Source organism: Muntiacus reevesi, chromosome X, assembly GCF_963930625.1.
Source record: "Muntiacus reevesi chromosome X, mMunRee1.1, whole genome shotgun sequence".
Taxonomy (NCBI): domain Eukaryota; kingdom Metazoa; phylum Chordata; class Mammalia; order Artiodactyla; family Cervidae; genus Muntiacus; species Muntiacus reevesi.
Genome location: NC_089271.1, coordinates 104,713,703 through 104,738,481, shown reverse-complemented (window position 1 = coordinate 104,738,481; position 24,779 = coordinate 104,713,703). Strand labels below are relative to the sequence as shown.

Sequence of the window (24,779 nt, the reverse complement as noted above, 5' to 3'; positions counted from 1 at the left end):
GAGCACGACTTAACCACTAAACCACAATGTTAGCACACACACAAAATTATGATGAACTGAACCTCTTCCATGCTGATGGGGGGAATGGAAATTGATCCTTGTAAATTGAGGGCAATTTGGCATCATGTAGGAAAACCTATACAAGTGAGCATTCATATCTTTGAAGCCACTAATTCTAGAAATCTGAACTTCCTGTACTGAAGAAAAGAATTGTAAGAGGAGAATGAGTTATCCATAGAGTGTTCAGTTTGGCCTATGTTATAGCACCCAATTTGAAGCAAAGCAAATCATCGATAACAGAAGGGTAATTAACTACATCACAGTACTCTCAACAGAATAATTTGCAGCCATTGAAATGCAGCAGTGATGGAGACCATGTAGCTGCACGAAAATGTTTATAATATGAATTATAGACTCAATACATTTCTGACCACGAAAAGCATGTTTCTGCATGTGGATCAACTTGGAAGGGAAAAAAGATCATAACTGAAATTGGGGGTGAAGTTATGGGTGGTGTGTATATATATACACACACACACACACACACACACACACACACACACACACACAAGGTCACACATATTTTTCTTACACATGCACTCAGAATAGAAAAGCAAAACCTCACATTTCATTTTTGGTAAAAATACAATGTGAATCACTGAGTAATATTTATTTCCTTTAGAAAACACTTCTTTTCCCTTTATTATTTACAATTTCTTTTCTTTTTCTCTAAGTAGTTTTTTTTCCATGATATGATAGTTTACTCCCCCCATAGGGTATATTTTCAGTGGAACCTGGTAAAACTCGATGGATAGTTTAGAGATATTCACTTTAAAGTCAGTCTTTTGAAACTATCTTTTCAGATCATTGTAGATTCCTATGCAGTTGTAAGAAATGATACAGAAAGTTCACGTGTCCCTCTCCCCCCATCTCCTCCCATGGTACTATCCAGCATAGCTCTAGTCCAAGATCACGGAGGACACAGATATTGGTACAGTCCATCCACCTTTCTCAGATGCCATCAGGCCTTTTTTCCCCAAATTTCACCAGTTCTATGTGCAATCCTTTATGTGCCCTCTCTATATATAGAATTATATATTTTCTGCCTAGTGTATGTGTGTGTATTTGTTTCTGCCTAGTATATGTGTTTTCTTTGGAGAGAAATTTCAGTTGGGAATAAAATGAACTAAGGCAACTAAGTCTTCTTGCCCATGTAAGCAATTGGAACTCCACTGTCAAGGCATTTCAACAGTGGCTGCAATTAGAGGGTGACAATAATAAGAACATAGTTTTTAGTAGCACGTTTTACATTGAAGAGATTTTTATTATACTCTCCTTAATGGTAGAGCACCCTATGTTTTTCAGTGAAGTAATTTTGGTTGCTCTGAGGCTTGGGAATCTTCAGTAGAAATATACTTGTGAAAACAAGTGGGGTATCACAATGACTGACATTTAAGTGATCCAGCTGTCAAACACAGATTTATGACATCATAAAAACCCTTTTTACTTAATATGGCAATAACAGGAGGGACCCACAGCAAGTGCATGAGTTCTTTTGTCAGAAAATGTTCATTGGACAGGACTGGGGCAGTAATAGGGAGAGCAGGGCAATAGGGGGCATGGTGTTCTGGGGAGGCTGCTGAAAATGTGGGCTCACCAATGCCTTGTCATAATGGAGAGCTAGTCCAGGCTGCCTGAACATCTTCAGCTTCCTTCTGCAACAGTGAACTCTGCTACTTATTCCACCACAAGTTCCTGTGAAATTACATTAAAGCTCAGACAATGATTTTATGCAATGAATTGATTTTCAAGAGTCTAAATGCCCAGAATGGAATGTGCTCAGCTCAAAGAACAAAAATGGGAACTACTCAACCTTTGATTGCCCTGGTGTGGAACAGTAACTATTAAAGAGAATGGAAAGACAAAATATGCAAGCACCATAAATTAGGGGTGCTCAGACCTTCACCTGCTGTGAAATTGACCGCCCTTAAAAAAAAAAAAAAAAAACACTTCCTACAGGAATATAGTCCACACCTGAGCCATTAGAAAAGCCCTTTATAACTGTGTTGTAGGCCTCCCCATGCTCGTGTCAGACATCATTGGGTGATTGTTTACCTCAGGTGTCAAAAACTCAACTGAGACTGACGTTTGTGTCCACCTCTCATGGAAAGCCAATAATGTTGTTTAGCTGGAGTATTCTTAGAAACGGTATTTTTCCAGCATTTATACACAGGTGAAACCCACAGTAATTCCACAGCACTGTTCTAGAACATGGGCTCTAAATAAAACTGGCTTCTCCAGAGCAAGCTTCTATTGGTCACACCAGTGCTATTGTGACATACTTGTGGTCATCGTTTTGTGCATGTTTTCAGGAAAGCACGCTTTTGCCCACATGGCCTTCTCAGTCCTCCTGTCAGAGTCAATGTGGGCCTAGCTCATCCAAGTGATGACAACACCAATGGTGTTGGGGCTTTCTGAAGGGTCAGACAGATTCCATTTGAGCTTGTCCTTTTTCTTCAAAGGTATGCCATGAGGCTGAAGAATTTTGCAAGCCCCCTGGCTTCAGATGGGGACAAAAAGCTGGCCGTACTATGGTAAGTCTCATGAAGGTGACCAGGAAACAGCTGAAATGTCACAAAAAGATTTTAAAACTCAATTTAAGCTGCTTAAGTCATTATTACTGTTTTCCACTAAACTCTAAAAAATTAACTAATGGATTTCTTCAGTTGCTGACTAAACATCTACTCTCCACACTTATACTCTTATCAAGATGAAATTTTAATGCTTATTCTTTCTTTTTAAAAAAATAAAGCCACATAAATTTATTTTCTTGCAGTTCTGAAGGTCAGAAGTCTGAAGTGTGTTTCACTAGGCTAAAATCAGAGCATCAACATGGCTGCTTTCCTCCCAGAGGCTCTAGGGAGAATCCACTTCTGCCTTTTCCAGCTTCTAGAGGAGGTCTGCATTCCTGGACTTAGGGCCTCTTCCTCCATCAAGAAGTCAGCAATGTATCTTAACATATCTCCCTGACTTTGACCTTCTGCCTTATTTTTCCATCTTTTGTGAACTCTCTTTTTCTTTTTTTTAAATGTTACTGAAATATAATTGATGTACACTGGTGTGTTAATTTCTAGTGTACAGGAAAGTGACAGTTCAGTTCAGTTCCGTAGCTCAGTCGTGTCCAACTCTTTGTGACCCCGTGGACTGCAGCATGCCTGGATTCCTTGTCCAACACCAACTCCCAGAGCTTGTTCAAACTCATGTCCATCGAGTCAGTGATGCCATCCAACAATCTCTTCCTCTGTCATCCCCTTCTCATCCTGCCTTCAATCTTTTCCAGCGTCAGGGTCTTTTCTAAGGAGTCAGTTCTTTGGATCAGGTGGCCAAAGTTTTGGAGTTTCAACTTCAGCATCAGTCCTTCCAATGAATATTCAGGACTGATTTCCTTTAGGATTGACAGGTTTGAGTCCTTGCAGTCTAAGGGACTCTCAAGAGTCTTCTCCAACACTACAGTTCAAAAACATCAATTCTCCAGCACTCAACTTTCTTTATGGTCCAACTCTCACATCAATATATAGCTACTGGAAAAAACATAGTTTGACTAAATGGACCTTTGTCAACAAAGTAATGTCTCTGCTTTTTAATATGCTGTCTAGGTTTGTCTTAGTTTTTCTTCCAAGGAGCAAGTGTCTTTAATTTCATGACTGCAGTCACCATCTGCAGTCATTTTGGAGCCCAAGCAAATGAAATCTCTCACTGTTTTCATTGTTTCCCCATCTATTTGCCATGAAGTGATGGGACCAGGTGCCATGATCTTAGTTTTCTGAATGTTGAGTTTTAAGCCAACTTTTTCACTCTCCTCTTTCACTTTCATCAAGAGGCTCTTTAGTTCTTCTTCACTTTCTGCCCTAAGGGTGGTGTCATCTGTATAACTGAGGTTATTTATATTTCTCCTGCAATCTGGATTCCAGCTTGTGTGACTCAGTTATACATATATATTCTCTTTCATATTCTTTTCCATTATGGTTTATGGTTTATCACATGATGTTGAATATAGTTCCCTGTACTATGCTTATTCCTTGTTTTTAAAAAATTTTCTTTTTTTCACCTTTGTTCCTCAGTAACCATAAGAGAGGAGCTGCAGATGGGAGTTGTATTTTAGTGAATAGGTCTCAGGAAGTATTGGCATTAATGTGCTTCTTTCCTCATCATCACAGCTACCGATGCCTTTCACTTCTCTACCTGAGGATGTTCAAACTGAAGAAGGACCACGCCATGAAGTACTCCAGATCACTGATGGAATATTTTAAGGTAATCCTTATTTTGTGTAATTTATAGGTCCCGGGTGATTAAATTACTAATGAGATATGGCAGGCATGTTATGAAATGTCACGGTTGTCACTACTGAAGGCTGAACTTTCTGCATCCTGGCTGGCCATGGCCATCTCACCTCTCCTTTGGAGCTCAACAGAGAGCTTGGGTTTGATCCAGTTCCAGGGAGAGAAGGTACCATAGTTCAATCCCCTGATGATGCTCTGGAGTGAACAAGTGGCCCTGGGCACCTTCCTGGATCCAGTCAGGATGGTGATCCCTTCTGCCTGCACTGTGGACTGCCTGCAGAACATGGCTCATGTTACATGAGGTGCCAGCCTAGAAGTTTCTCAGCAATGAGAGAAGTCACCCAGCCACCCTGGGCTCTGAGGGCACAGTCACACCCCCAGGGGCCCTTTGGCCATGGGGAGTGTTGAAGATAGTGGTTGTAGTTGAAGACAACTGATAACTTTGGCTGTCAAAATAAACCAACAATAAATAAATAAACTCATCCTCTAGGGAGCTGGTATTTTTGATTTGCAAGAAAAATGAGATATTTGAACCACAAGATGCAATGCCAACATGTGGGAATGAGCCCAGATGAAAACAGCAAGCCTGGAGCTGGGCCTGGCAACCGTGCCGTGCCGGGTATCATTGGCTGAGGCTCCATGGACCTTCCGCAGAAGGTCCATCAATGCTGATCATGTGTTAGAGTTGAGGGCTCAAGGTTGCTGTTGGGGAGGTCTTGAAATAAAAGGATAATTTTATTTATTTAGTCATATTATTCTTTGCCAAGTGCGTCAGCTGACATGGCTCAGTTGCATCAAAGCAGTTGTTTGAAATGAATCAAATCCTAACCTTACCTCGGACATTCAAAGCCAGTGGGTAGGGGTGCATGATTATGTGAGAATGCCCATTAAGTTGGGAAAAGAGCAGCTCTCATGTGGTGTGGCCATCATAAAGCTAGTGCTTGTGAATGCAGTCAAATTCAGCAACTGCCCATGGCCATGTGTCTACAAGTCTCCACCTGGGCTCTGCAAGGTGTCTTGATGCTGGTGGTCTGGTACAGGTCCTAAGGATGGGCATTTTGAACAAGTCCCTGGGCGATAACGATGCTGGTCCTGTGGGGCACTCTGAGCCACAACCCTAGCCTCCATTCTCTGCGGCTTGTCCTGCACAGTTTTCAGTGCATTGCAAAATACCAAACAGATGTTAAGTAACTCACTCCTCTGGCAGAGCGTTGAGCTTCTTTGAGGTTCAAAACAGGAAGTTCCCACCTGCTGAGGTCATTCTAACCAGCTGATCATTGTTCTAGTGAGGTGGTGCTGAATATCGGGATTTCCCATGCTCCACGAGTGTACAGCCATGAAAACAGAGGAGGCCCATTCTTTTCTTAAAATGGATTGTGTTGAAGTGTAGTTGATATACAGTGTTGTGTTAATTTCTACTGTACAGCAAAGAGATTCAGTTATACACATATATACATTTTTTTCATGTTCTTTTTCCATTCTGGTTTATAGGAGGATAATGAATGTAGTTTCCTGTGCTAAACAGTAGGACCTTGTTGTTTATCCATCCTATTTATAATAGTTTACCTCTGCTAATTCCAAACTCTTATTCCTTCTCTTCCCCAACTCCCTCCCCCTTGACAACCACAAGTCTATTCTCTATGTCTGTGAGTCTATTTCTAGTCCTTAGATATGTTTGTGTCATTTTAGATTCCACATATAAGAGATGTGATATGGTGTTTGTTTTTCTCTTTCTGACTTACTTCATTTAGTATGATGTTGATCCCTAGGTCCATCCATGTTGCTGCCAATGGCTGAGTCATAATTTATTGTATATATGTACCACATCTTCTTTATTCATTCCTCTGTCAATGAACATTTAGGTGTACTTCCATGTCTTGACTACTGCAAATAGTACTGCTGTGAATATAGGGATGCATGTATCTTTTCAAATTAGATGTTTTTCCTGATATATGCCCCAAAATGGGATTTCTGGATCTTATGGCCATTCTATTCTTAGTTTTTTTGAGGCACCTCCATACTGTTCTCCATAGTGGCTGCACCAATTTACATTTCCACCAGTGGTGTAGGAGGGTTCCCTTTTCAAGGAGGCCCATTCTTTAAACCAGCCCATCAGAGGGAAAAGAATGTTTAGCATTCCACGGCGGGGCAGCGCTGGGCCGGTTACACTGCTCAACAGGGAAAACCATCAGCCATGAGGATATGCATGTGATGATAGCAAATCCAGGTGATATGCAGACACACACACAAAGGCTTCTTGGTTCTGGCCAGTTCCTGGGATTTTAGAAATGAGAAGCCAATGTGCATCCCAGGGAAAAAGTTTGCAACTGGAGCTAAAGGTGAAAAGCTTGTCTGTACTCTGAAGAGCTTGTTTTGCAGAATAAATTTCAGATGAGGATAATTAAACCACTTCTTGGAGAACTGAGTCTGATTTCACTGGGCCTTTTAGTGTATAAGATCTTTCATCAAGTGACTTTCATGGTCCTGATTGGAGCCCACTAATTATCCTAACCAGCTATTTTCATCGAGTGTGCGTCGTGGTGTGCTGACGTGCACATACATCCCAGCTCTGCTAACGAAACAGGAGGCATCCCAAAATGCTGCAATCAATATTAATGTACTCTAAATCACACTTCCATCTGTTTCTGAATTAATAAAACACAAAATAGATGTCCTCATTTCCCTCTCTGTTTCTCTCTTTTAGCAAAATGCTTCAAAAGTCTCTCAGATACCATCTCCATGGGTAGGCAATGGAAAGTAAGTATCTTCTGAAAATTGCTTTTTCATGAAAATTAGTGATTGAATAGACCCCAAATATTTGGTATTGACAAGCCGGACACAAAGGTAAATTCTGAGATTACAGTAATTTGGGTGCACACAGAATTCTAGGCTGGTTTCCGCTAATGGCAGGGCAGAAAAGTTTAACATGATGTGATCCCAAATTTCTTTCACTATTTGATCTTTAAGCCAAATGACGGCCATAAAAATATCAGTTAATGAGATGGCAAGCACCATGCCATTTCAGGGAGGCAGGGTAGAGTTACCTCCACTGCAGTGATTTTTCAATGATTCACTCAGTAATGAAAGACCAATGAAATATTCATTGATATATGGTAAGTGCTTTAATAAAACCAAAGGCATAATAGTGCTGAAAATGTGAAGGCACTTCGTCAGCCAATTATCTGAACCTTCATGATGATTTTTATATTAATACTAAAATACCCTGCCCTAAAATATAAAAGCATCTACTATACTGCCGGCCTGAGGCTCAATGAACTCACCCACTCCACAGCTGTCCTTAGAGCCATATTTGCTTGGAGCAGCTCAGCCCTCCAGCAGCAGAGTGGGAGCTGGTAAACCAGTTGACCCAGGCCCAAGGCTGCCCTCAGTTCCCAGGATGAAACTAAGAGAGCCTCTTCTCCCCGCAATGAAAGGCCAGACCCAATGACTTTGGAGCCTCCTCTGAAGAGAGGTTCCTTTTCAGAGGGCAATTCAGAATCCTAGTTCTGTCTCAGCCCTGAGCTAGCTTTGTGCCCACACTTACCTGCCTGAGCATTCGTTTCTCCCCTGAGTCCAATACCTCTCTGACCACTGCAAGCCCACTTCCCACCAGTAGATGTATTCTTTTGAAAAGAGCTGCTTTTCCCCCCATTTTTCACCACTTCAAAATTCTTATGTCTCTGATCAAAACACTTTCTTGAACAGCGAAATAGTCTCCTTTGCCGCTTTATAAATACCTACAAAGCACACTCCCAAAGGAGTGAGACTATGAGCTCTAAGATCTTAAAAAACATTCAGAATGAGGGGACAGATCCATTAAAAACTATGCGCCAACTCAATTACTGTATTGAAAGGAAGTACCATTTAAATTGTTGAATTAGGTCTCTCTCTTATATTGACGGACAAAAGCGAGACCACAGGCCCAGAGAAAGCTGTTTTCTCTGAACACGGAGTAAAGCAAGGGCAAATTCAGGTAAGCACCCATTCAAGAATCACTGGGAAAAAGTTTTTTAATTCTCCAACGAAAAACTCAAACACATTCTAAGCTTGTGAAGTCACATTGAAAACCTCCTGAAATGATTTTTTAAAGCAGCTTCTGTCTGAAGAAAGCACACTCCCTTTGGTAGGTCAGAGAGCTTTTGAATGAGGCAACTCAAAACAGTTGCCCAGGGATTACAGCACATACTTTGGGTGCATTTCCCTATGAGAGGCTGGGGAGGCACTGAATGCCATAGGCTCCCTGTACTCCAGAAGCGCGTGGTCCAGTGGCAGGAGGGGAAAGATCTGAACAAAGTTCTGTGGACACCCAAGAAAAAGAGAGCTTGGGCCTCCCTGGGTGGCCAGGGAGGGCTTCTTTGCCTGCTAGCAACACTATAGCCTGCATTCCCCAGTGAATGAGGATGGTTGGCCCCACACCAGACCTCTCACGATCCTTCCAGAAGAAGCCTCCCCTCACCCTGACTGTGAAGACAGTGCAAAGAATAAGTTGGAAGGAAAAGAAAAACCTACTCGAGATAGAGCAGGGGTCAGCAAATCTTTGCTGCAGAGGGCCAGATAATACACATTTGGGGCTTTGCCAGTCCAGACAAAAACTGAGGTTGTTATGTAAAAAGAATATGAGAGAAAACAAGTTTCCACAAAAATCTTACTGATGAAATTCTGAATATAATAGCAGTTTTAGAATACAAGTCTGTTAAGGAGAAGAAAGGAGTTTTGCAAAAATAGGATTTTGTGCTCTTGGGGTTCAAATGTAGTGTTCTCATTCATCAAATTGATTGCATATGTTCATCTTCTCAAAACATTTGTAGCTCACAGGCCATTCAGAAACAGGGGGTGCACCAGAGCTTTCAGTCCCAATAGAGAGTCATGGTAATCACATTTTGGAGATGCTAAAAAAGGGAGGGGCAGCAGTCTCAGATGTCACCCAGAGAGAATAAAAAAGAAGGCTATGGAAGGAGGAAAGAACAAGGCCATTTGAGGCCTTTAGAAGAGCTGTTTCAGTATACTGGGGGCCTTGGGTGCTATATAGAAAGTGTTGGAAGAGAAGAGATGTCCATTGTTGGGGACATTGACCAATAAAAGAACTGCAAAGAGTTTGGTTGCCACTGAAGGGAACATTTCTATCAAGCAAAACTTCTCCCCAAACTTAGAGAGGGCTGTGCCTGTGCAAACATGGGAAGAGCCTGGGGAGAGTGGTAGGAACAAGCCAACGTGGACTCAAGGGTGAGGCTCAAGGTGGACACCCACATCAAGGGAAGCTTGGTAGAGGGAAGGTAGGACATGGAGGTAAGTTGGTGGAATGGAAGGAAAATGGACTTTGCAGGAAAACAGACCTTTCAAATATCAGCTCTTTGACCATCTGCTGTGTGGCTCTCAAAAAAGGAACTGATCTTTTCTGAGCCCTCTTGTCATCTGTGAAACAGTGGCAGCAGAAACTCACCCACGGAGTTGTCATGAGGCTTAGAGGTAATTATCAGTGAAGCCCAGAGCATCATGCTTGGTGCACAGTACCTTTAACAAATAGCAGTTGCTGCCACTGCCATGTTTTGTTATCATTATTACCTTTTTAAGTTGGAAAACATAAGTGATCTTGCCCCTAGAACTCCCACAGCTCTTGGTCTACACATCACTTTTGGCACTTATCCTAGTTTGCCAGAAATTAATGGATTCTTCTCCCCTTTAGACTGTTTGCTCTTTTCAATAAGGAATTGCTCATTCTTTTATTCATCAAAGATTTATTGCCTGCCTACTGTGTATGAGACACTCTGCCAGGCACTTTACCAAAGTATTTATCCCCTATCTGTATGCTGCTCTACATTATTTTTCTTCCCTCTCCAGAGCACCTCATATGTAGTGGATACCATATAATAACAGAGGGATCACTGGAAGGCAATCTATCCACTTATCTAACTGGTATTAAGTACATGTTATGTATACCAGGTACTGTTCTACATGCTGGGAATGGCACTGGATGAAATAGACAGGGATCCCTGTCTATTTCACACTCTTTTGGAAGAGAAAGACAGTAGAAAAAGAATGCATATGCTAAATGATAAATGCCATAGAGGAAATTAAAACAAGGAAGGGGGATAGAAAGGGCTGCTTGTCTTGAGGGATGAGGATCTTCAATAGGGACACTAGGGAAGGATGATGAGAGAATGAGCTATGCAGAACCCTGGGAGAAGTGAATTCCAAGTAGCCAGACACCACCACCTTCTTAGATAGGGGCGTGGCTAGTGACTACCAGGGGCAACAGGGGGCTAGTGTGGCTGGGAGGCAAGAGAGGATAGTGGGGATCTAGAGTGCTCATGCTGTGAGTGGTGGAAGCCTGTGCTGGTGTGTGCACACTTGTGGCCATGTGCCGTAGACGTGAAGAAAAGCATAAGATCTGAAGCAGATCCACAGAGCGCGAACTCAAGAATAAAACCCCACTTGTGGGGAGAGCCAAGATGGAGCTGAAGGCACACTAAGAGAAATACTGCAACAGCCCTTCTGGCCAGAGGAGCACTGTCTCAGGCAGGCTTTGACTGGTGGATTTCACGTATATGTCTGGGAGTTCAGGCATGCTCCGCCAGATCAACTCACGGAGCCTCATGTCAGGTCAGTCATGACCAAAGGCAAACCATGCCCTCATTCTCCTCACCTCCACCACTGATTATTTAAAATAAAGCACCAAGTGGAAGGGAATGAAAGCCCCTCAATAGCTCCTCAGTGTTATAAACTGAAAAGGCCTTTTCAGGAAATATGAGGTAAACATAGGTGATGTGTTTCCCCTTGGGATTTCTGGGCCTGATTGAAAATCACTGAATCCAGCCTTTTCTTGCAGTTCATGAAGGCTCCTGAGGGGCTCAGGAGCCCCAGGCTGGAGTCTCAGTGCCTGGGATTCCAGAACTTTTCAAGCACCACATGGTCCCCGTTTCAACATTTGTGACATTGACACCTTTATAATCTTCTCTAGAGATTACAAATGAGGATGTTTTCCTTTCTTGCTGTAAATTGACATTTAAGGATTAATGACCACCACTGGGGTGGGGACAGGGGAGAGACTAGATAATAGCATTTCTAACCTGCCATGAAAAAAAAAATCCAGCATTCACTGCTTTTATGTTAACCTTCTATGCCCAGATCCCTGAGTTTAACGAGTTAAACTCCCAACATGTCCCTGAGGTCCCTCTGACCACACCCTACCTTGAAAATAAATCTTTACATCAAGAAGTATCACATATATCAGAAGTTATAAACAGAGCAGGCAAACCTTCACACCCTCTTACATCACACAAGTGCAGAGCAATTGTGAGGATTCACTTTACCCCTCATACTAGAACATACTGGAAGATATACTCTGTTTGTAGACGTGGACCAAAGCTCTCATGAGGCACAGCCTATGTGAATCTCAGGTGACCGTATCAGTTCAATTGCTCCCAGATTGAGTTATCCCCACTTCATAATTTTGGTACATGGGGATAGCTGTTCCCCCAAATCCTCTATGGGTGCCTGTCAGGGCGCACATATGTCCTAGGAGCAGGGGTTGGCTCTGAGGAATACAGCCACACTGGAATGTAGTTGGCAACAAGTGGCTGGTAAAGGGGAGGGAGAGTGAGAGAAGGTTCCTGATGATGGGAGGAGTGTGTTGGGAGGAAGAAAGAGTCCCAGAAACAGCTTTCCCCTATTTCTGTTATTCCCCCAAATGTTCAATCATAATAAAGTGTGCATTTTACTGGGCATTCAAAGCCTGGCTTTGAAGGAAGATGGAGAGAACAGAGATGTGTATTGACCTGGCTCGTAGGCACAGGCAGCAACCCAGCCTTTGGGACTGTCCATGACCTAAGTCCTCGCCCTCCATGCAAAGTGCAGCCAGCAGGTGACTTCTTGTTACTGATATTAAATAACTAAACAAAAATCTACCTCCAAACATTGATACTGCCCAAAGTAGGAATTCCCAAGACATTTCTTTATAACCCAGTGTGCAGGTGAACTGTCAGCAATTAACACCCATCCTGTAGCAGGTCTTAAAGAATCCTAAAGTGATATTCAGAATCTTACTTATTTCCAACTTCCCTACTACTGCTCCTTGGGGGCCTTTTACGGATTATATTTTGCTTATTGTGGTGACTGTATTTGGAGCCAACTGTCACCGTGGTTTCCACAAAACATTTTGATAAGAGACCAATATAGCACATCAAATTTTTCTAAGTGCCAGTATCCATTCTGGCAGCAGGTAGAGAAAGCATCTTAACTCTGAGCTGATTCTTTCTTTGGAACATCAGAAGACTTGTTATATGTATTCAAAGTAAGAGCTACATTTGTGGGTAGAATTAATGCCAGAGAAAGATTCACCCAGCTCTCTCTCTGGTATTTTAAAACAGAGTAGCAACATGCATGGAGTCATCAGTGGTTGCCAAAGTCAGTCAGACTTCTGTGTTTAAAGTTAGAAAAGGAGAAGGATGGCTCTTTCTACAGCCTGGCACTGTAGCCCTGGGTGGGTTGGTTTGATGAGGCCAGAACAGTGGGGAGGGGGTGATAATAAGCTCTTTATATACTGAGGTCTCTGGAGAAGACTACTGTGTGGGTGAAAGCTGTAGGATGTCCTCTGAGAAGAGTTGGTGGGATGCGAGAGCAAGCTTCATAGATATTCACCATGCCAAACCTCACTGTGGCAAATCACTTCCTCAAAAGGTCCCAGTATGATGAGGGAGGGCTAAAATGCTATTGTCACTCTCCCCTAACAGCCTAACAAGGCCTGTCTCTTCCCATCCCCCAGGAACACTCCGTCCCCAGTGTCTCTCAACAACGTCTCTCCCATCAATGCAATGGGGAACTGTAACAACGGCCCAGTTACCATCCCACAGCGCATTCACCACATGGCAGCCAGCCACGTCAACATCACGAGCAACGTGTTACGGGGCTACGAACACTGGGACATGGCTGACAAACTGACAAGAGAGAACAAAGGTATGCTGGTCTGTTCAACTGGTTGCTCACGGGCCATGGTGGATTCAACCTGCTTTGAAGGGCTTGAGTTTCTCATGATGACCTTCTCTTTCTGTTGGTCTAATTTCTAAGGCTAGATGAGGGAAGAGGGGGTGAGATCAGGGTCGACTCAGTGACCAGTTTTTGTGAAAAGAGTGAAAATATCTAGAATTGAGTTCTCCTTTAAAACTTAAAGTAACATGAATTATGATGTATTGTCAAATGTCTTCTTCAGATTTTCACTCAATGATAAGGATCAACATAGAGAAACAGAGCAAAGCAAAAAAGAATGATTTGCAAATTAATTGGGATCAAGATACTATTGATTTTTTTTTTAAGAGAAGTGAGGTTGCACCACGGCCTTCTACCTTCATTATATTCATCAGCTCCAGGGACTTCCCTGGTGGTCCAGTGGTTGAGACTCTGAGCTTCCAATGCAGGGGGCCCAGCTTCAATCCCTCGTCAGGGAACTAGATCCCACATGCTGCATGGCGCAGCCAAAATATATTTTTAAAAAATTATTAAAGATAATAATCATCAGTTCCAGGGCACTTGATAATGTGGTTTGCATTCAGAAACCAGAGTCAAGGGTCAGCTAGTGTTTTTCACTCACTGACACTTGGGACGAAGGATCAGGGCCCCATTCGTGAGAACACATGACGTTTGCTACAAAACAAATGCAGGGGGGACCCTGCTTCACAAGAGGGTGAATCAGTGGTCCTCCACCACTCATGCTGCATCTGTGACCCTAGCTGCCATCCAAGTTCACCCTGAAGTCTCACTATCCTAATGAAGATAGGAAGTTCAAAGAAACCATACTTTGGCCCTAGCCATTCAGTGGACTTTGATGATTCTGGAGCAGCAGTTAGCAAAAGACCCACTGTAGTTAAAGTGGGGACAGATGTGGGTCTTTCAGATCAGATTGCGAAGAGGTGACCTGAGTTTTAGAGCAGCAGAAACATCTGGCCAGATACAGGCAAAAATTCATGGCCCACACGCACTGGTGGCTCCTGCCAGGACATGACGTGGTACAAGCTGCATGGAGTAGGCTTGGGTCCCGGGAAGTAACAGGGATTTCATGGAATCAGGCTGGGGCTGCAGGCCACTGAGATGCAGAGGGAAGTTCCTATGAGTTACTGGCCCCTCCTTCAGGCTGTATCTCTACTGCAGGATCACTCAACAGGCAGGGAAACAGTCCCATGGAACTAGAAAGGGTGCAGATTTTGAAGCCTAATCATTTAAGTTTGAATCGTGTCAGTTACTGGCTGGGTGACCTAAGACAGTTACTGAAATCTGTGAGCTACTCCCTAGCTTCCATTTCTATAATGGATATAATGAAGACAGGATGACAATGAAACTACCCACAAGGGTGATAAGAGATGGGTGGAATAAAACAAGATGTGTTAATCACCTAGCATAAAATATCAGGTGTAAGGTGGAAATCCTACAAATATTTATTTCTCTTTCCTTATTCCATATGATGACATATAATTCAGATTCTGTGGCTATCAAAGCATATTCCATAATTTGGGACTTCAGCCCTCGACTCAGCTATTAACACTGACTCCTGGGGTTATTTGCATGTGTTGGTTCTATGTGTTCATGCAGCAATTTTTATATGTCAGGCACTGTACTCTTTGTTTTATCATTTGTCATCTCATTTATCCCCATTTCCTAGATGTAGAAACTGAGGCTCGGTGAGGTTCAGAAATTCACCTATGATATCACAGCTCATTAAACTGTCAGATTTCAGAGTCTGAACTGTTAACCTACAGGATGCACTGCCCATCTAGAGGGCAGAATTAATAATGCATCCTCAGAAACCTTCAGTGAGTTCTCAGTTATCTGAGTAAGAGACAGTTCTTAACTTGTCCACTTTCCTTCAGCTTCTGGAAATCAAAGACAACTGGCCCAGACAAGCAGGCCAATCCATGAGTTCTAGAATTAATCATGAAGGCATAAGCATCTCAAGTCTTGCCTAGCTTATCTACCTCCACTCTTCTCTGTCTTATGTTGTACTGGTAACTGGAGGGCAGTTCAGTATTTATGGATTTCCTTCATAATTGCATACATTTTCAAATCTGGCAAAGTAACTCCTTCTAACTTTACTGCAGAACTTTCCAGGAGCACTGTAGTGGCTGGGCTGATGTTTGAGTGAGACGGTACTCATCTTGTCCTCAGCACCTGTGTCAGGGAGTTGTTCAAGTCCCTGCCTACTACTGAGTCAACATGACTCTATCACTCCACCAGCAGAAATGCACTGCATCCCACCGGTGTGGTACAGAGGCTGTTCAGGGACCTGGACAGAGGACCTAGTTTGGAATCTTCTGTTTGCAGCCTTGAGTTTCACACACTTTATTATTTCTGAGCTGCTCAGAGTGAGGAACTCTTCCCATATCTGTCTTGTCTCCATAGATATGGGGAAACTGAGGTGCTTCCCTTTTGAGTGAAACTCTCCCTCCTTCCAGAGACCACCATGTATGTGCACCTTCCCCCACCCAGTCATGCAATGGAAATGGCTGAGGTTGGCTGTTCCAGTGGAAGGTCTCCACCCCTGCCCCCTGTCTGCCTGCCTGTATAGCTGCAGATGCCTCATTGCAGAAGATGGGCCAATAGGGCTGATTCTGCCCTCTGGCCTTTGTTCTAGAAGTCCAGTTCTCTATCTTCCCAGCTGCTGACTTGAAGCACTTATTAAAATGGTGACCTGGGTACCTAGTTAAGAATGCCACCGCAGGCTGTGTGCTGAATACCCAAGGGACATCTCATTAACATTCATTCGACAGCGACTGGGTCCTTTAACATTTTCCTTAATATTGTATTACAGAAGAAAGTATTTTCAATGCCCAAAATAATTCACTCCTTTATCAGCAGAAATTACTTTTATTGCATAGTACAGGTTAAACAGTATTACATAATCAAATGAACCTGATACATGGAGAAGGAGCCCATATGTTATATATAACATGAAAAATCAATGCATTGTTTAGTGAAACACCATCTGCTGAGCAATCAAGCACACATAACCCATGCATGGCAATTGCTTTACAAGAAGGCAGGAGAGCATCCCAACCACTTGAGGGTAGTCTCCAACACCTCCTCCCTCTCCCTCCACAAAGATACCTCACCTCCAGCCAGCAGAGGAGCCATTTTGTCATGGACAAGAGCCTGCTTCTCATGGAGATCGATACAATCCAATCAATTCAGACATACAAAGGGGAAGCCTAGCTGGTTTCTGAACATCAAAGAATTTTTCTGATATACTCCCCCGACCCTATCCCAAAACAGACAGTCTAAGACTCTGGTCCCACTGCTAGTGGGGAGGAGGCAGTGGGTGGGGTGCTCAGTGTTGTTCCTTGCCTGTGTCAGCTGGCGGGGAATCAGCAAGGCAGTCTTACCATCCATGTCCCAGGGGGCCGGGGGATGTGCTGTGTGACAGATCCTTACAGGTTATTTTCCTTCCCTAAAGGAATAAGACGAACCAAGTCAGATGCCTCCTAGACAGTGACTTGGCCTTAGATACCGATGGTGCTAACGGCGGTCCAGGCTCACTGGTTATATCTACATCAAGCCAAGAAACATCAGTGAAGTCATTTCATTTAGACAAAAAGAAAAGAGAGTATTTTCAATTGCATAACACACAGAATGAGAAACAGCTTGGTATCATATACTATTTTGTGTATAAAGACTCCTTTCTAACTATAAATTTATAATATATAAAAATATAAATTTAATATTTTATAAAATATATTTGATACACAACTTTATGTGTAGATTTATAAATATATGTTTCTACAAACATATATGTAAATATATAGACAAATATATTTTATGTGTAATATATGCATATTGTGATATATGTGTGTGTGTATCTCATAAACCTCCACAGGATTGTAATGTACTTTTAGAGGTCACAGTCTAAGAAAATGTATAGTAATTAGAAAAAAACTTACTATGAATTAACAGATTTGAGTGAATTTGTGTTTTCTTAATCACAGTAATACAGGCATGATTTATGCTATGGAGTTTGGGGAGCTAATAAAAGATTAAAATCATAGTGCTTAATATCCATATGAAGTTCGAATCACCTTGTAGGTACTCTGGAAATTGATGTCTAATGAATGAATGAATGAATGAACCAAGAATAACTCATCCAATGCCCGCGTGCTCGGGGTGCTGCTTATGGCCCTACTGTCATTTAAAGGCCTGACTAAGGTCTGCTCTGATTTTCAGAATTCTTTGGCGATCTGGACACATTGATGGGGCCCCTGACGCAGCACAGCAGCATGACCAATCTCGTCCGCTACGTTCGCCAGGGACTGTGCTGGCTGCGCATCGATGCCCACTTGTTGTAGTGGCTGCACCCCCATCTCCAGCCTTGCCACCCACCACGCTACCTCTACCAGAGCGCCGATGGGCACTGGTGGAACTCCACTCATTTGGGAAAGTTCTCTTTGATTATGTTTGTTTTGATGCTTCTTTTGATATCTGTGAAACACAGAAGTCATTGTAAGTGGACACTACACCTTGAGAGCAGTGTATCTTTTATCACTTAGTCATTTTTCTGTATTTTCTATGCATTTCACAGATCCCACCATCCTTTTGTGTTTGATGGAATGACAGTCCCTACAGTATTTTTTTAGGCCCACACTACCCAAAAGAAAGAATGGAAAGCAATTGTGAGAACAGGTTCCTGAGAAGTGAAACAAAATGTCATATATATATATATGTGTGTGTGTGTGTGTGTGTGTGTGTGTGTGTGTGTGCGCACGCGTGTGTGCGTGTGTGTTTATGTGTGTGTGTGTGTATATATATATATGTCATATGTCATGTATATGTCTATGTATGAACACAGACACAGAGGACCTGCAAAGATTCAGATTTTCAGCAGTAGCCATTCTCCAAACTGTGCTGTTCTGTCCAGATAAGAACATATTTCAGAATCCTTTGTTAAAGTTTTGTGATTCCCACAGACTCAGTTTTCAGATGAGAATTTTCATTGTTGAAATCCACTGGTTAGATGTTTTAGCAACATTGGAAAGTTAAGAGTGTTAAGAAAATTCATGAGCACAGCAATGCCACTCTGGAACAGTACTCTGGAATGCAGCCAGAGGACTTCTTAGTTAGTATCCCTTTCCTGAATCCCTATTTGAAAAATGTCAAGGATGAGAAGGAGTGGCAACATTTATATCAACAACTTTAAGGCATCAGCTGGCATAAGTCGTTTTGAACTCCATGATTTGAAGCGTAAATCCTCACCCGTGATTCTCTTTGTGTAAAGCTCTCCTTTGAAGGGCAGTTCAGTGGCGCATGCCCTAGTAGCCTAGATGCTACAACCCAGTTTAGAGATGAGAGATGAGAGGACTCTGGCAACTGTCCAGGGAATGCAAACTTCTGCCTCTTTTGCAGTTGATTGGTGGGTCCATAACTGGCAGGACTTTTTTTTTTTTTTTTAACTGTGTTTTACTCGAATCTCTGGAAACCAAAGTTAAGTTCTCACTACTAGAAATAGTCATATACAGTTTGCTTCCTAATGGCTTTAAAATATGGACTTCCCCAATTACTATCACATTTGCTATTTTACAGAATTTCTTTTTGACTTCTTTCTGTTTTCTTCTACCTCTGTTTTTTTCTACCTTTCTCTTCCTTTTTCTTTTGTTTCTTTTGATTTTGGCTCGTTAGCTTTTGATTGAAATACAATCACTGATTTTATTCAAGTCTATATTATCTTGAATCATTTCCATGAAAATCCCAATGAAAACTCCAAACTCTCTAAGTTGTAGCTAGTTTTTTAACAAAAAATGAGTTGGGGTAGTGCTTCACCCTAGGGTGGTTTTAAAAGAACTCTGAAGATGGGGAACAGTTCTGTTGATTTGGAGATATTTCAGAGTCACTTGAAACTATCCCCATCCCTTTTGATCCTCTGCATTCATTTTGTATCCCTAAAAATCACAATGTAAATATCATCTTTGGCGTTCCAACCCACTAGAAGAATCCCTCACACGTGGTAAAAACTATCCATACATTAGTTAGTTCCTTGTAATTACCTGCCGGTATCTAATTCCATGTAGCCTTTCATCAGCTGAGTTATTGGATTCTTTTCACTGAGTTATGACCAGATAAATAATAGATACATGCCCATAAAAGATGCAATCTTGTATGATTTTTGAAAGCAAGTCATGCAAGTGATAGGAACGACAAAGGATCCCCTCTACACTCTCACTGTCAAGGTTAGCTATTATCCCCAGTTGCAAAAGAGCCAGACTTGAGCTCTGCTCTGGTCATCTTTGAGCTGAAGGTCCTTTGTGGTATTATAAGGGCTGTGGACATTGTTCTCCAGTGGCTGAGGCCACGTTGTGAAGATGACAGCTGAGAGAATCCAAGCAGCTGACCCAGCACTTTTCATGCCCCCAGTGTGGTTGAGCTGGATGTTGGCAATTTCAGCATCAACCCTAACACACACAGACACACACTGACTAATGCAACCCAAGAGAAATCTTTTCTGAACCTCTTAAGTGAGGAACATGATCCTATGAACGACTCCAAATACCCAAAGTGGGTGTCACTTACACAGATGAAGCTGATGACTCTGCAGTGACTCAAGGTCTCTGTTTGTTTCCCACGGCTTACCAGGTGGAGTGCCTGACTATGACTATATGATGAATCCCACTGGTCTGACTTGCATGTTCAACCTAGACCACGATCCTAGCCCATCATGGATTTATGAGTAGATTCTTCTTGAAATTCAACCTCCAGGAACTAGACATTAAAATGTAGGGACAGTTTCCTAGGGATACAAGTATATTGCCTCATGAATGAAAGACTCGTATCTCTAGTTTCAGTGAGTCGTTCTATCTACCTGACACACGACAGGGAGACAGCAGAGCAGCCTGCTTGCTGCCTGATGTGTCACCTCTGGTGGCTGAGTGTAAAGTGTGTCCACATCAGCAGCACGATGATCAAATCTGACAGGCGAGCCTGGGATCACCACCTGATTATTTAGCAGACCCATTTGTAAAGCAGCTTAGAAACCAATTAAACATGGAGGATGAATTGCCTTCCTCTCCCTGGAGATGAGACATCTTTCAGTTTCCTGATTAAGGATTGTTGCTGTTTTCTAGGCACTCTATTCATCACGTTGTAAATGGTGATGTGTGTCATAGGTGTGCAGCATTTTGAGGGACTGAAATAATATTTTGTCAAGTAAATCTCTTCAGTGTACCAGTTTGTGGGAGGGATATGAGACATGTGGATGGTGGTGAGAGGTCCTGCCTCAGACTGTGATGGAGGCTTGATGAGACACATCTCACAGTAAACACATGGAGTTAGGGTCATGGGCAAAGAAATGGGCAGCTCCACCAAGCGAGCAAGTTCACAAAAGGATCTCAGCCCTGCAAACAGGACCCACATAGGGCCACCACTATGCCTTCACTTGTCACCCAAGCTCCAACCACAGAGAGTTTGACAAGTTTGTGTTATGATATTGGCTTGGCTTTGTATTTTAATTAACCTTGGATTTTTTAGTGGTTTTGTCATATTACTGTCTGAGTTCAGTAGGTAGGATTAATTTGAAAAGAGTATACTAGTGTGGTCCTCGGGGTAGAATTTAGCCGTGAGCATGTTGTTAGCCAGCCTGTAGACTGTTAATTACTTAATAATCTCATTGGGAAAATACTAGTAGTTTTCTATTTGGATGACAGAACTGGAAAAGCAGATTAGCTGCTGCTAACTTTTCAAAGACTTGAGGTTGGGATGCCTTTATTCCATGTAATGACATTAAATGATTCAAATCTCTGGTCAATAATCAAGTTGCTCAATTTGAAACCATTGGCTAAAATGCCTTTTGTTGACTTTCCAAATGGATGAATTTTCCTTTGGACAACACCTTACTAGGTGCATTGGACTGGGTCGTCATTGGGAAGATACTTGTCCTCTCAATATCCTTATCAAAGTTATCTAATTTGGATTGTGTTTTATTGAAATTTGCATCCCAGAGGTTGAAGTTGGAAAGTGAAGTTGGAAAGCATTTCTGAAGGCAGAATCGATGTAGATGTGGGGGTAGAGCCCTTACATATTTCACAATAGACATGATAAAATTCACCTGCATGAGCTGGCAGGTGGGAGACACCAAACTGGATCACTGGGTAGGACTACTCAGTAAGGCAACGAACTGCTTGCTTAGAGAAGCATCACCCTCCCCATTGAGAAAATGTGTGGCGAAACACTAGCGCTACACAACATTGAATGGATGGGTCAATTCCATGTCCCCAGATGCAGTTCTGTGGGGAAAAAATATGGAGCCCGTTGTCGCTTGCTCTATTGTGCGACTGGCAGACTAAATTCTTCTTCGTCGTCGTTATCGTTGTCGTTGTTGTTGTTGTTGCTGTCGTTCTCATTTCCACTCGCACAGCCTTATTCTCATAATGAAACTCTGATTCATTTGCTCTTTGGTGTTCGCAAACTCCAACAACAAAACTGGCATCTGTGTATTGATAATCAGCAATGACCCTGGCAGGAGGCTAATCAGACAGGCTGGTCTCAGACATCAATCCTACCATCTGAATATTTTCAGGGAAAGAAAAAGTATGAATTCCCTTTCTGTTCTCCTCCTCACAAGCCTAGAAGCCCCCTTTCCCAAGAGCATCATGTTTCCCTCTGTAATCCATCAACTCAAAGGAAATTGCATTGTGGGGAGGGCTGTAGGGGTGGGGTGGGGATTAGAGGGTAGGGAAGCCCTTCCAGGCCAGGCTGCAGTTCTTGCTCCTTTCTGCTTCTGACCTGAGATGGTAATGACTCCATCAGGCTCACCATGTGCTTAGGGGATACAGAACTACCGTTCCGATCCATGATCAATCATCGTTCTTCTAAGAGATTGGAGCTTTGCTGTTTCATTAACTGTGCAGTGTAGACTAATGGTGTTTAATAAAAATCATTCAAACTTTCAAACTCTTTTGCCAGTGACCTCAATTTTGTTGGCTCTTCGATTTGTACCAGACTTTGAGGAGGGAAGGGGGAACACAGGAAGCCTGCTGCCAGGACCCTGGCTCAATGCTGCGGGGAGCACCCCCAGGGCCCACCAGCACTTGCTGGTCAGGAGCCACATGTAGACCAACTGGCAACACTTGTGAAGAAAGAACGTCCCTGTGGATGCTTGTAGCTGGGGCTAGCATGCTCCTACTGAGAGTATCATTATTCTCCAGCCTCTGCAGCATGAAGCCAGCTGCCGGATCAGGTGCTTAATCAGAACTGCAACCTGTTCAGTTCTGGCCTGCATCACCCCTGTATCTCTGAATAGGGGAAACATCTCAGAGCCTAGGGCCCAGCAGGGTGCACAAGGCCAGCCAAATGCCCCCCACCCCAGATGCCGGTGCCCTTCTGTGGTTCTGCAGTACTTGTGACATCAGTGGGAGAGAAGCCCTTAGGCAGGAAGCAGCCTTGGGGAAACCCCCAAAGAGGCTGAATTGGTAACATGTTGCCCAGATCCAGAGTTAGCTTCTCCTTTGGTCTGTTCAACATGCTACCAGTGATCCATTGCTTAAACATTTAACAAGCTCTCTGAGAACAGAAAGCAGTTGATTTGTAGCATTTGCTAATCACATTGGTGTGACTGCTCCCACCATAGCCTATTTCCAGCCACATCACTGAACACAGAATTGGAAAGAGATAGATGCAAAGTTGGGAGACCAGGCAAACAAACTCCGACACAGGACTGATTGCAGCCAGTCAAAGGGGCTCGGAGTTCACACTTATGTTCTGTGAGCACACACACACACTTTAATGACAAACTATTACATCATTTTCAAATATGGGTCAATCATCTAGGAAATGTAGATAGTCTATGATGAGACCCTGGAGGTGTGGGTTTTAAGCTGGAAGAAATGAAGCCCTCTTGAGCCCAAAGCACAGATGCGTTGGCCCAAGTATGTGGGTCGTTTCCACATCTGCAAGGTAAAATGGAAGTGAAATAAGTGCTTAGAAAACTCTCATGGTTGGTTAAAAATAAGGATAGCTGAGTATTATTTTATTATTATTAAAATGCCCAAGTAGTACTTCAAACTTGTAAATGTCACTTGGATAAATGATTTACTATTGCTCCTATTAATGACAGTCTTCATCTAGTTAGGAAACATTAGGCCCTCTGTGGAGAATAGCACAATTTAAATGCACTGTGTTGTTTTCTTACTATATGGCAACTCAGTAATTCTCCCATCTCCCTGTTGTTGTTCAGAAGGTTTTTGCTTTTGCTATTAGTAATTGAAGTTATTTAGCATATGTTTTAATTTTAAAGTACCTATTTACTATCCTTGCTCTGAAATCAAACTAAAATGTCTCCTGGATCAGTTCCATGATTAATATTTAGAAATTATCATCCAAAGCAAAACAATTCCCTTTTCTACCCAATATATAGAAAGCAGTGTCATTAACAAGAAGACATAAAGTGCAGTGTATTTTTCTAAGACAACGAGGTTTTTGTTAAAAACCCACACACAAAATCTCTTTTTTTTTTTTCAAATTAGACCTCATTATAAATCAACTGAGAGTAGAACAAAAAGTCTCAAAGGACCTGTTCTCCTGGTCCCATGAATCTTCTACAGTTAATAAGAGGTTTGTAACTGGAAAGGTTGAAGAACTTGCTGTAAAATTCTATTTTTCTTTAAACATTTCCATGTTCTGTCTGGGCCTGTGTCCACAGTCAAGTGTTAGCCCTGAAGGATATCCGTATCTTTTATGCATTCTTTCCGGCCCCTCTCTATCTCCCTTGCCTCTGCAGTTCTTTCTGTGACCAGCATGATAACATAGTTGAGCAGGGGGTTCTTCAAGCCCCTCATGGTATTCCTGCAACATTTGTCCTGACTGGGTATGGTCCCATCTGGGTCTGGTTAATTGCTATCACACTCACACGGGGACTTGGCGTCCCCCAAGTCCATGGACCAGTTTGCATGGAGACAGAGAGCTAGAAATGTCTTCATCATCATCCGGTGATTTTCTATTTTAAAACCATCCTCATGAATCAATCATATCACCCACAAATATTACAAATGAGATTGATTCTGCCTCAAGATAATTTGTCAAATAGTTTTCTTCCTGAATGACTCTACTCTCTGGGTATTTTAGAAAGGGAAACATCTGAGATGAAATCCCCCACATTTGTTCAATTCCGCAAATGGCTGTTTTTATTCCTATTTTCCTCAGAATAAATAATGCTTCTGAAGATGGTTTGATGTAGTGTTGTCTTTGGATAAAATAAACCCTTTAAAAGTGAGCCTGGTGGAGCTACCATGCTCAGAATGCCCCTGGGGATCAGAAGATCCCTCAGATTCTTCCCCTAAGCACACTTGATGGTCTGACTGCCATATCCATAGGCTTCTCCAAGAAGAGACTGGTTTCTGTTCTGTTCTGTGCTGGTGGTTGTGGTGGCTGTGGCTGTTGCTTGTCTCTTTCTGTCTTGCTTATCTGGCTCTGGCTTTCACT

The 24,779-nt window shown here is 42.6% G+C and overlaps 1 protein-coding gene across 1 annotated transcript in view; it reads left to right on the top strand.

Moving 5' to 3' along the window:
• The window catches only part of AFF2 (ALF transcription elongation factor 2), a 526,427-nt gene extending 504,446 nt beyond the window's left edge, over positions 1–21,981 (top strand). Inside the window, exons 17-21 of the mRNA XM_065915233.1 lie at positions 2,523–2,594; positions 4,218–4,311; positions 7,045–7,097; positions 13,102–13,292; positions 17,541–21,981. Of these exons, the coding sequence (XP_065771305.1) occupies positions 2,523–2,594; positions 4,218–4,311; positions 7,045–7,097; positions 13,102–13,292; positions 17,541–17,662 (532 nt within the window). The 3' untranslated portion in view covers positions 17,663–21,981. The remainder of the gene's footprint in view (positions 1–2,522; positions 2,595–4,217; positions 4,312–7,044; positions 7,098–13,101; positions 13,293–17,540) is intronic.
• Positions 21,982–24,779: the final 2,798 nt, after the last annotated feature.